We start from the raw sequence: 13,209 nt of genomic DNA on the forward strand, positions 1-13,209 counted from the left end.
TGGATTTCCATAGGAGAGCAGCACTTTGTCTCTGTCTAACATCAAAACCATCAACCCCACATCTGGCCGCTATTAACATCCACCCCCATGGGCCCATATCTCCATTACTCCCCATACCCCCACCAGCCCAATCCTCATGGGGTAAAGAGATTGCTCGCTAGATAATTTCTTATGTCACTAAAATACATGCTTCGGTTTGTCACGGATTGCAGTTACATTCGCACTGAAAAGCATAGAGGCTTCTCTGCTGAACCAAGTTGGAGTGGAGTTGAAGATGACACTCTCCATTTAAATTAAATCATCACATAGAGAAGTATGACATAAAGAAACCAAAATAATTTCCTTATTGAGTACCTGCCTTGTGAATTAGATCAGAATGTTTAGTAATGCCTTGGATGAGAAGAAGGTTCTGGTCCTTGAAAGCTACAGTGTTAAAAAGCTGTTGTTAAGTGAGACTAAAGTCAAATTCAACAACTTATCAAAACTGTCCACCCACTGTGCACAAATGTCGGTACAATGTCAATTTTGGATTTATATATGTTTGCTTTGTCAATGAGCGTGAATTGAAAGTGAAATCAAAACAATCTTTGAGCCATGTAAGTGCATTTTGGGTAAAATTTGGGAAAAGATTATCTACAAAAATGGTTGATTCTCTCAGTTTGTGCCTGGTGGGCAGTTTAAAATGGCTCACTTATAACCCAGAGAAAGTTAATCCAAGGCTAATGTTTGGAAACCACCTTCACTGGGTGGCAACCCTGCTCGCTGTTCGGGAGGAGAAAACGAAAAGCAGATTTTCTACGTTTGAGTCTCAGCTCAGTGGAGCGCCCCATACTCTCAGCTGGCAGACATCTTTGGGGTCAGCTCTACCTTGTGCTCCGTGTCACTGGGCCTGATGGCAAACACATGTCTGACTGGGCTCAAACTGAAATAATTCCCCCCACAGTACGAGCCCATGGCCAGGGCACGGTGCAATGGCAAACAGCACCAACACTTAGCACAGCTTGATCCCCGAGATCCCATGTCAAGAGAAAACAAGAAAGGAAGACACTCTCTTTTCTCTGAAATGCCCTTACAACCCTTTACTGTCGTCAAGAAAGACCGGCCGCGCTGGACAGAAAATGCCTTCACCAGATACCTACCCTCTGAATGCTTTTACAGGCCCCGGCGAACAGAGCCCAAGCTCTTAGGAAAAGTGTCCGTGTTTATTGGGTGGAACATTACCGCCTGCACCTCTGCCTGTCTTTCTCAGGGAGAGGGTCATGGCTAGAAGGGATACAGCTTCTGTTTAATTAACATCAAAAGTTTTTGGGGGTGGGGCATTTTTCCTAACCCTAACCCTTTTCTTAACCTTAATATAAATATCCTAACCTGCTACGTATATTCTCCTAACCTGTTGCATATGTTCTAACCTGATACAAAACAAATCTAAATGACAAAATCCCAGAGGGAGCTTGAACTTGAAGTTCAGGCTTTTCTGGACTTGGATGCTGTCCTGCCTTGGTTGGTGGTCAGGGGATCTTGGTTGGCTGGGTTTAGGCTAGAGAAAGCCTGTGAGACCATACACTGCCGTGATTGAAGCCACATGGTAACTCTTTTACAGAAATCTGTTGAAATAGGAAAAGTATGGAAAAATAACATCCAGTAGATATTGCTGTGATACAACTTCAGTTTATGAGCATCTAGGGAATAGCCATTAACCTGCTTTTCTGCTACTTACAGAATCTCACATCATGGCTTTCGGTGAAAAATGGAAAAAAAAATAAGAAAAGCAGTAGCTCTACAGGCTGCACAATTCTAGCATACAGTATTTATTCACGTTGCAAAAGTCAAGTGGAGTATATTGAGCTTAGAACTGCCTCCATGTGCTAAAAACAATGAATAAATTACTCCTCAGTGGTCCATTTGATCCCATGGATCATTAATCACAGACAGATTTTCTCCCTCAGTAGCAGAAATAAACATCTAAGAAACAAGGATCATTTTAATTAACATTGTCAGGGGCAAAGTTGATGAATGCTATAAAATTGTCCTCACTTTGCACTCAAACTCAAAGTGACACCAGCTCTCTCTCTGATCTCCCATGCCAGAGTTGTTGTATAATAGGCTATATCTGTGCATAGAAACAACAGAATGTGATTAAATTCAAATCTGGGCTTTTCAACTCACTGAAGACCTATGCCAGGCAAACCACAGAAAGAGCATCCATTGTGCCAGGGAAAAATTACAGCAGCACAGAAATTCTAGGTATCAAAAATATCCCTATCCCTCTGTGGTTCAAAGTGCGTCATTATCATGAGGAAGCAGGTGTACTCGCTCCCTTGTGGGATTTGTATTTTTTCATGCAGTTTCTCATTGTTATTCAATGATGGCTACACTCCCTGGATAAATTCCTACTCATGGGTTGTTAATGTGATTTCTCAGACGCGGCAGAGGAGTACTATGGTTAGATACTTTATGAATGGTTTATAGTGTACATGTATCTAGGGAAAAGGGCTTCTGTTTGGTAATAGGAGCGAAAAGTCTTGCCTCTGAGGTTGGTCCCTGTGGCTAGTCAATCATTTAGGAACTATCTTTATCTAGAGAGACGGCATAATCAGCTTCTCCCCACAAGACAATAACAGCATGATTATTTCAGACAATCAGACAATGTTATCCTTCACTTTAAAGCTATCATGTTGACTTTGTGGACAGTCAGTCATTGTTTCCATACCTCCATCTATGAATTCAATTTTTTTTTTTTTTTCTTTTACCCAGCTTTATAGCAAACCAAGTGGCGGGGCTGCCGTTTAAGGAGTGGGAGTTAAGGGCATTTGTCTGGACAAGGTTCCGGACTGACAGTACAACCGGATGTAAGGGGGGAAATTCGGTAGGAAAGGAAAAGCTATTGTGCTCTTCTGCAGGATGATAAGAACAAAAATATCACAACTTAACGGACAGGGTTTTCCTTCATTTGGTTCCTCTGTCCTCCCAACCAAAGCAAACAATTGTCAGTCAGAAATAGAGAATGAACTCTTCCCAGGCCTCACAACACCACATGTTGTTTACCTCAGCGTCAGTCTCAGCACTATTTGCCTTACAGTTATTTGAGACTTGGATGAACTTTTCATTGTTTTTGTATCTTGACATGGTGTCAAGATACACTCTTAAGTACACACTGATTGGCTTCAATGTGAAGTCATTGGTTGACTGATGCTGCCCACCATGTGACTGAGGACACAGGAAGTGGATTGTGTGTTCAAATTGTTTGACCTGAGGATATGAGGTCAGTTAGGATTGAATGGCAGGCATTATTTGGTAACATGCGAGGTGACGTAATCTATGATTGAGGCCTTCAAAGCTGAAGCCTTCTCACACAACATTAGCTTAGAGTGTGCCTCCATTCTTTTTCCTGTACCATAAAGGGTCTTTGGCATGTAGGTGTAGGAAAACCCTGTTTGGTTTTATGTCCATTTTTTTTTGTAGTGGCATAATGATCCCGTTAGCATTTGAACCCCTTTAGAGGCTCTTGAAGGGAGTAATATGCCAGAACATTTTCAGCACAGCATTCAAGGTCCCCAAAACTGCAGAACCACTGAAACATATGTGAACAGTGTTTTTCTCTCCAGCAGTGAAGGGGCATGGCAACATCTGCTATTGAATAGAAAATTAAGTCACTTGGAGAACATGACTGAAATTTGAGTCATGGGATTGAGGGAGGTGGAGAGCACGTCTGTTCATAATTTATTCCTCAGGGCAAAACAAAAACAAAACAAAACAACAGGCCCAGGTTAATTATTGTTGAGATTGGCTTTAAACGAGTCTCCGGTTGTCTTTAACCACCCTTCTCAGATGCCTGAGTTTTGACTAATTCCATTCTGGTGCATTCCACTGTGAGAAAAGAGCAGTTAGGCCCAGTTAGCAGTCCAATCATTAGCCATGACCTTGGAAAACTGGTGAAATCACTCGGACCTTACACTTTATTACCTAAGCTCTTTAAACAGTATCCTATGCGGGTACTGGCTGCTTTGCCTAGATGATGCATTGTTTCAAATAGCTCAGCAAGGATCAGGCCAATGTGGCCTGGTCCAAGATCTGTTTTTGTTTGGCAATTACAATGACTGTAGTTGGCTATACATACAACACAAACAGATCTGGGACCAGGCTACAGGAATGATGTGCTGGGGGAAAGTTGACCTTGTCTGTTCAAACACAAGTTGTAGTAATTGAAAAGGAAGGAAGTAAAAACAGGAAGTGTGTGCGGATGGAACCCGCTTCTGTGGTCCAAAACAAAAGGCTCACTGACCATATGACTCTGTGGCCTGGAGTGGAGAGATGCTGTCATGGCGACTGTTCCCTGGGTCCCTGCTAGCCCCGAACACTCTCTCGGCCCAGCATTAGTGTACATAGGGTCTGGCAAGAGTCAGCAAGATCAAAATCTGCACTGGGAAGCAAAGAGGCCCTGCTAAACCAACTCAAACTGGCACTGGGCTTTTTCCTCTCAACACATAAACGGTTTGTGAAAAATGTTTGAATGTTTTTCACGGTCCTCTTTCCCCACCTGGCATTTAAAGAGCTGCTCATATTCTGTGAGATATACGGTGGCTGTCAGGTTTATAGACTAGGATTTCTACTTCTTGGAGACAAAGTGCTCTGAGGATATTGCAGTGGTTTGATGTGTCAGAGATGGGATGAGACTTAAGTTTATGTGTTAAACTGTTTCCAGGGAAACATCAGCCTGTGACTTTATCAGAGATATTTTATATACTTTCATTCATTGTAAGCAGCTTTGACTTCACTTCAAACATATCAGTGCTTAGGAATGCACACAAAAACCTAGTGAGAGTTCAATCTTTGTCATGTTACAAACACCATGGACAAATCCCCCACCAAAAAATGCCTCTTCCTCCTTGCACATCATTTATTGTTGTGTACCCTCCATACATGAACAAGTGCAGTGTTTCAGTGTTTACTTACATGCCTTTTGAACATATGCGTATGTAAATTGTATTTATACAGTATGCACTGTATATGTATGCGTTTGTGTATCGAAATATGAACTTTTGTACTACTGAAAGCAAAGCCTGTATTTTGTCTGCTGCCGGACTGTGTATCCCTCGGCAACAGCAAAAGGCCTGTCATTGTTTGCATTGCCAACGCCTCAGTGAGTTTGGATCTGATGTAGGCTGACGGCTGTGTGAGTGTCTGTGTGTTTGCTCTTGTCTCAGGGCGGCCAAATGAACTGTTCGGCCTGAGGAGCGAAGGGCACGGGCGTAGATCCAGAGAGACAGAGAGAGAGGGTAGCTCAATCATTCAGCAAACCTCTCCACTTCCATCATGAGCTGGGACTGAATAGTTACCACTACAGCTTCATTCTATGGTAAGGTTTATGATACAATACAAGGTGTACATATGTCTGTGCTTCTTATTGCATATCTTTATATCTTAGAGAAAGAGAATTGTGCTTTTTTTTTAAAGAGTCAGGCATGTGCAATGCATATGGTTGACCAATGTTTTTGTTGCATTTTTCAATCCTTGCTGCATTAACAAATGAGCGTGATAACAACAGTATAATATCATCGGGATTCACATGAGTGTAAAATCCATAGACTGAAGAGATCAGCCAACAATGTTTGAGGTGACAGAACAAAAACAGGTGGCCTGTGCCATTTTTTTATGTCAATGATCTGTAGGCTATGAGAACATCACGCCATGTGCTATGACTTAGCTTGTTGTGAGCAATTCCACGGGTTAGTGCTCTATGTGACTGTGCTATAGAGTCAGCCATCTTGTCCTACTTGAACAACATGTTTGTTCCCCTGGGTGCCATAACACAGAACACGTGTAGAATGAAAGGGATCGAAGGCTAATGCTAACACATTGAAGGGTTCAGGGAGACTCGTATTGGCTGGGCCCCTGTGTCACTATCTATAGCGTCTTGGTTTTCCTGTGTCATGTGACTTCCGTGTACCATGTGAGGATGTCATCAAGGCGGGTCGGGGGGAGAACAATAGTGGAGCGGACGAGAAAAGGGCAGAGTCAGCAGGAAAGGGCTATGACAAGGGTTGAGGGTGAAGGGAGGGGGTTGCACAGGAAATGCAGGAGAGACCCAGCAGGGCCTTGTGGATAGAGTGTTCCATATGGGAGAATCCACCCAGCCTCTCACTCTGATTGGAAACAGTCTCTCTCTCTCTCTCTCTCTCTCTCACTCTCTCTCTCAAAAGCACAGGGGCTTGCCTTTATAGCCTAGCCTATGTAATTGACAGAAAATAAAAACAGACCACATAGGAAAAGAAGCAGGACCAGGCGTCATACTTTTGTTGTGTGGCGAGGCGTGGCGCCGCAAGGTTCTCTGTGAGGGAAACTTGAGACTTCCTGGGGAGTCTGAGGTGAGGGAGTAATGACCGGGCCATCGAGGGCCTGCGGGAACACAATGGAGCCAAACAGAGCGTCAGGAAACGCTGAGGAAAAGACTCAGACGACCAGAAAGCGCCACCAGGGATAAGCCCAGTGGCCAAAACTTAAACCAATTAAATTACTTGTCTAAACTCAATCATTCACATTTGGTTCTGCTCTCCAGGCAGAGCTGGAGAGCAGAGCTAAAAAAAGGAAAACCCAGTGACTCTGTTTCAGTCAGGGACAGTAAAAGTGTGACTAAAATACATAGTTAAACAATAGCAACAACACAGGTCTTCCAGGTATTCACCTATTTGTGTCAGTCAGGGAAATTGAAAGGGTGAACTAAACAGGTACTGTAAAAACAACACAGAGGGCCTTAGGCCTTTTAGGCCTTGCCCCCATTGATCCGGGAGGCTCGTTGGAGGAAGTGCTGTTCATTGGCTTCTGAGGAGAGAGTTGACCCCTGGACCCTCACTGTAGAGGCCTGTCACGGCTCACAGGCAGGACCATGTTCCAAATGCGTCATGATCCCAGTTTGCGCTGTTGGTATTTGAGGACGAATAAGTGGAGCTTTTGTTTGCCACAGTTGGACCAGTTAGGCCTGGTCCTCACCCACCCAAGGACATATGTGACCGACTGGCTCAATTCGGTCTTATGTAGAAAAATGTAGTATATCATCCACTACAGTTGAGGAACAATGTGAAAGAAATTCTGCTTTGAAAGCTGATAAACTTGTAATACCACTTTTGAGAAAATGTCTCTATGGAGATATTCTGTGGTCAGTGCGTTTGGCGCGATAGCAAATAAGAAAGCATCTAGTGTGGCACTAGAGGCACTCGTAAAACACTTTAACTACATTTTAAAGGGGAGGGGAATATAGGGGTTTGTGGTAGCAGAAGTGTTTCGGTGGGGTGCATGAGGGTAGCATGTGTCTTTTGGCCAAGTCTCGTTGTGTCAGTTTGTTTGTTGTGGAACTTTCTGTGGTACACAGTGGGAATAACTGAATTCATGCATACATTACTGCATACAGTACTTGGCATTGCATGCATGGCATTGAAGTTGAGATCGCAAGGAATTCTGATGCAGAGGGTGGTGTTTATTTGTTCTAGGTGTAAGCAAAGGCTACTGGACATATCGTCAGCATGGACGCAAAGAGGAAAGAGATGGACCTCCTGAGCAACAGCATAGCTGCCTATGCACACATCAAAGGTCAGTCAATCAATCACTTTAACATCAGCAGTTCTCACATTGCTTTTAAAGTACCACAAAATGAATCAATGAAACAAAATCACCAATGTGCCAGTCATAACAATATTGATTTAGGCTACTAGCACAATGCCTTTTTGACATATTGTGGGGTTTTGTTATACTAGGTGAAATTACCAGTTATCTTTTTCTGTCCTGTAGAGAACCCAGAGAGCTTTGGGCTGTACTTTGTGATTGGGGTTTGTTTTGGCCTGGTCCTCACCCTCTGCCTCCTGGTCATTCGGATCTCCTGCAAGCCCCGCACCAACATCCCGGCCTCCACGCCCGAGAAGAAACACCTGAAGGACTTCAGTGAGGACGAATGTGATGAAGATAGCGAGGATGAGGATGAGGAAGAGGAGGGTGACGTTGAAGCACCTGCCCCCATGCCCACCACAGAGATTCCCATTGGCAACCACCACAACCACAGCCAATCGGACGGGACACTGAGCGTTAACGTGTTCACGTCGGCCGAGGAGCTAGAGCGGGCACAGCGATTGGAGGAGAGGGAGCGAATCATACGGGAGATCTGGAGGAATGGGCAGCCTGATATCCTGGGTTCAGGAACAGGCACTATAGGTCGGGTGCACTACTACTAACGTCCAGTACTACTGGGCCACTGAATGGACATACTATATAGAACTATGGTGCTATGGAATCAGGGGGTACACTGTGGTCCACACCCGCCAAAGACAGATTCCCATGAGGGGTGTCACTCATGCTGTTGTATACAGACAGGTCACAAGTGGCGTGCTACTTCGATCTGGGGTGTATTCAGTGATGTGAAATCTTATGAATGTTGCAGATAGAAATATAATGAATAGAGCTGACAAAATTCACTATTCTACCTGAAAGACAAACATATCTGTTCTGCACGATAAGTTTCTATCTGAACATTCTGTAACATGACATCCCTCTGAACAGGCCCTTGAAGTGTGAGTCTTGACTCTAACACTATGTGATAGTGGTGTGCTGTGTGAATGTATTTCCCCCATCAACATTTGTCACCTACTACCACTGCCATAATACCACAAGGCACCTTTGAGACCAGTTCTGCTGCTTTGTGATTTAGGCATGTGAATGGGAACGTTTATCATAATTGGAGTCTACAGTGTAGAGAGATGCCTGAATAAAGTATTGCCCTTAGAAAAACACAAAGGGAGTAAGGAAGGACCTATACAGACATTGACAAATAGCCAGAGATACTGTAGGGAGTAGGGACCAAGTATTTTGCAATGAGAGGTCACTTTCTTTTGTTTGCTATGGGGCCATGTTTCCCTCAACACTGGTGAGTTTACAGCGGGACAGTGCCGTGAGCTGTTTGTCATTATATTAGGAAATTATCCTCAATGCTTTAGAGTGGTCTTGGAACCTTCTGTGAGAAAATAGCTTTGCCTAAGTAAGAAAATAGAAATAGATTCGGTGAGACCATTTTTCACCTGATGTCAAGTCATTTTGGAATTGGACTGCTCAATTTGCTCAGTTTAAGAACACAGTTTTAGGCTGTTTTCAGAACCAATTACACTAGGGGAAATTAAGTAATTAAAGTGTGAAACTCAAAAGGCCTTGTGGTTGTTTCTGTTACACTTAATGTCTTTCAGACAAACAATGCTCTTTCTTAAAATGTTCCTAGACTATGTATTTTGGATATACTGTACAATATAAAGATTGTCTAGGGCTGAAATTGAACAACTGAAAAACCTCAGTTGAACCATTTAATTACAATGGATTGTAAGGTCACTCATAGTGAATTGTTATTCTTAATCAATTGCTCCCATGTGTGCCTTGAAATGTTAAATAGATATGATTTTTATAGTACAATACCTTGAAAACTTGTTTACTAAATGTTTTGGCAAAACCCAGTGGTCTATCTAAATGAAATAAAGTCTTATTTTATTGTTGGAAATAAAACACAGCACAAAAGGATATTTGATTGCCAACAGAATCATGTTGAATGTTGATGAATAACACAAGCTGCATATGTATCTTGGGTATGATCATTATCCAGTTTGGTTCTCTTGGGCTTTAGCTGTACAGGTTATTCAAATTATTAAAAAACTTCTTAGTGCTATGCGTCCCATCAGCGGGACACCCGTTGACAATTTCGGGTGAAATTGGAGGGCGCGCAATTCAAATAAATCATCTTAAAATTCTGGATATTAAACATCTAGGTACATACAAGTGTCGCATATAGGTTAAATGCCTAAATTCTTGTTAATCTAACTGCATTGTCTGATTTACAATAGGCTTTACAGCGAAAGCATGCCATTCGATTGTTTGTGGACGGCGCCCCACATCAACGTATTTTTCAACCAGCACAGGCTTTATAAAATCACAAATAGCGATGAAATAATCACTTACTTTTTGAAAATCTTCCTCTGATTTGCAATCCAAAGGGTCCTGACTACAACATGCATGGTCATTGTGTTAGATATACAATCCTTCTTTGTATCCCAAAAAAGTATGTTTAGTTGGCGCCATCAATTTGAGTTCAACATGCAGGAATTCAAAAAAGCTACCACTAAACTTTGTTAAACCAAGTCAAACTACGTTTCTATTTAATCATCGGGTACCCTAAAATGTAACTAAACTATAATATTTCATACCGGAAAGAAGTGTTCAATATAAAACATTAGCAAGTGCGCGTCCTCTTAGTTGCACGCCCACATGCTGGTTCACAACTCATGAATCCCTGTAACAAAACTCAAAATTCTGAACAAGCCTGAAACCTTGAACAAAGACTGTTGAGATCTAGTGGAAGCCATAGGAATTGCAATCTGGGAGCTGGAATTGCATAGGACCCATAGCTTTCAATTGGAAGAGCATGGGATCTCAAAAACAAAATTCCAGTTGGTTTTTCTTTGGATTTTCTTCTACCGTATCAATTGTGTTATAGTCTCATACATTATTTTAACATTTCTACAAACTTCAAAGTGTTTTATATCCAATGATACAAATTATATGCATATCCTGGCTTCTGGTCGTGGGTAACAGGTAGTTTACTTTGGGCATGTCAGTCAGGCGGAAATTCAGAAAAAAAAGGACCCTAGCCCCAAATAAATACCTGGCCCTCCAACTAAATATAATTATCAGTGTACCAACTGGGCACAGACATCAATTCGACATATATTCCACGTTGGTTCAACGTAATGTGATTGAAATTACATTTAACCAATGCAGTAATTTATATTGATTACTGCATTGTTGGGTTTACAGCTTGCAAGAAAGGCATTTCACTGTACTTGTGCAGGTGACATTAAAACTTGAAACTTGAAACAACATAGATTCAACCAGTGTGTGTTCAGTAGATATGTCTTCTATCCATTCGACTTTTTGACCAACCTAGCAGCCAGAAGCCTTAATACTGGAGTCTGACTGTGCTCGACACCCATGCATAAAGAGGCCAGGCTAACGTTGCGAGGGGGAAGGCATTGCTTGTGGAGGAAACCAGCCAAGAACTTCTGTAACATGTCTTAAACCTCCTCGAAGTACACAATGTGCTGGAAGAGCAGACAGGGTAGCAGGTTTGCCTTGGCGAGGTTTTCTCTTTTGAGGTCAGGGCTAAACCCTTATGTGGTCCGGGCCGTAGCTACATATAATGACACCGGGGTCTGGACCTCTGGAATTTTTTCGAATTAGAATGAATAATAATTGGGGTCTCAACTTGCTGTTGAGAGTTATAGAAGAATAGACAAGGTGCAATTTCAAAACTTTGTTGTGCGTCAGCAGTTTTCCTGTTTTTATATGTCACTCACTGACAGTCACTCAATTAGCCCATATCAATAAAAAAAAAGTAGATTGGTAAATTAGTATAGTTAGTCTAGCCAGCTATCTAAACTTGAAGCAATCATGTTCAAATTACCGACGGGGCACGAAGGGCACGTCCCCAGGTGCCCTGACCTCCAGAGGGCCCACATTGTTTTTGTAAGTCACTCTCACTCAGATATCATATTAAGGGCTGGATTCAATCAGTATCGCAGAAGTATCACAGAAAATCTGCGTTCAAATGTTAAGGTAATATCCAACAGAGCTGACCGATTGAGCTCTCCGTAACTGCGGGAACATTGCCTTAACATGACGTAAGTCATTAGTCTGGCTGACACCTAACTCAAACTCCTCCTGACTTCTGAGTCTGGAATGGCTCTTTTGTTGTTGTCAGCAGGATGCATCGATAATGAAAGGGGCTGTGCTTCTATACTGATTGGTGCACCTCTGTGTCTTCCTCACTCAAACACCCACATGGACAGCCACTGAGGGGCACCCTCTTCCCAAACCAACTACTTTTGCTGGCTTTTCTATTCCAATGATTTTATTTGTATTTTTTTGTGATCGCTTACTGTGTAGTGGGCCTAGAGGTCAAAATCAATTAAATGAATATATCTTAATATAGTAATTCAGCTAAACTCCATCCAATATATGCAACTACTTCAGAATATTAACAAATAGGCTTAAGCTATATGATGGAGTGGCCCAAAGGTCAGTATATCAAAAACAAATACTGCTTGAACTTCAATAAGCACTTTCCATCAAATTCCGCCCAGAAATTCATCTAATTTCAACCTCATAACTTGACCTTTAACCTTCAATAATTTACAATGACACAGGTCATTATTTTCATCTGCAATGTGCCCACGTGAACTAAAAAAGTAACAATCACAGACAAAATTGCCACCTTTAAACCCCTTTATTGGTGAAATTTTGACATAATTTCAAGATGATGACCATCTAACTCCTCTTGACATGACACAGGTGAAACAGACAGAGGGGAAAGTTTTTACCATCTATGGTCTGAACCCAAGCTACGGGGATGTTACGTTAGCTTTACTGGGGGGGAGGAGAGCCTTGGTCTGGTCAACCACGGTCTGGAAGACCTGCTCCATCTGGTCCTGGAAGTCGTCAGTATCTTGTCGACCAGGGCCATTAACTGGGCCTGCAGGTTGTCAGCCAGAGGACTGAACGAGGCCTGGATGTTGTCAGTAATGGGGTGGCAGTGGACCTGCTTCTCGAGTTCACTGATGAAGGGCTTCTTCTGCTCCTGGATCTTCTCAGCATGCTCCAAGATCTTCTCAGCATGCTCCTAGATCTTCTCAGCATGCTCCTGGATCTTCTCAGCATGCTCCTGGATCTTCTCAGCATGCTCCTGGATCTTCTCAGCATGCTCCTGGATCTTCTCAGCATGCTCCTGGATCTTCTCAGCAGGCTCCTGGATCTTGTCGGTCAGAGGCTTGATCGCAGCCTTACCTTCTGCCATGTAACCCGTATGGGGAGAGTGACACACTTCGTGAGCCATTTTCCAAAAGCTGTAGGCCCATGGAGCAAGCTAGCTTTATAGCGGACTGGTACTGATGTGAAAACTGACATGTTGATTAAAATGTAATATCCTTGTCGGTTACAATGCTATGTATAAATGAATAGCAATATAATTTGAATGAGTACTTATTTAGAATGACTTGATATCTTATTGTGGCTTATACAAGTAAACTGAAATTCCAATTCAATAATTGAAAAGGGGCATCTATTGTCAATGAGTTCTCAATAAACTGAAAATGAGACACTATTTTTGCCAAACGTTTTAGAATTTGTGGATAT

At 42.5% G+C, this 13,209-nt stretch overlaps 1 protein-coding gene across 2 annotated transcripts in view; it reads left to right on the forward strand.

The window, feature by feature from the left end:
* LOC118364275 (protein eva-1 homolog B-like) overlaps positions 1-9,546 on the forward strand; it is a 70,803-nt gene extending 61,257 nt beyond the window's left edge. For both annotated transcript variants that reach the window (XM_035745680.1, XM_035745679.2), the window contains 3 exons: positions 5,205-5,356; positions 7,485-7,584; positions 7,783-9,546. In XM_035745680.1, coding sequence (XP_035601573.1) covers positions 7,518-7,584; positions 7,783-8,219 — 504 coding nt within the window. In that variant the 5' untranslated portion in view covers positions 5,205-5,356; positions 7,485-7,517 and the 3' untranslated portion in view covers positions 8,220-9,546. The remainder of the gene's footprint in view (positions 1-5,204; positions 5,357-7,484; positions 7,585-7,782) is intronic.
* Positions 9,547-13,209: the final 3,663 nt, after the last annotated feature.

The sequence above is a fragment of the Oncorhynchus keta genome, chromosome 31 (assembly GCF_023373465.1).
Source record: "Oncorhynchus keta strain PuntledgeMale-10-30-2019 chromosome 31, Oket_V2, whole genome shotgun sequence".
NCBI lineage: Eukaryota > Metazoa > Chordata > Actinopteri > Salmoniformes > Salmonidae > Oncorhynchus > Oncorhynchus keta.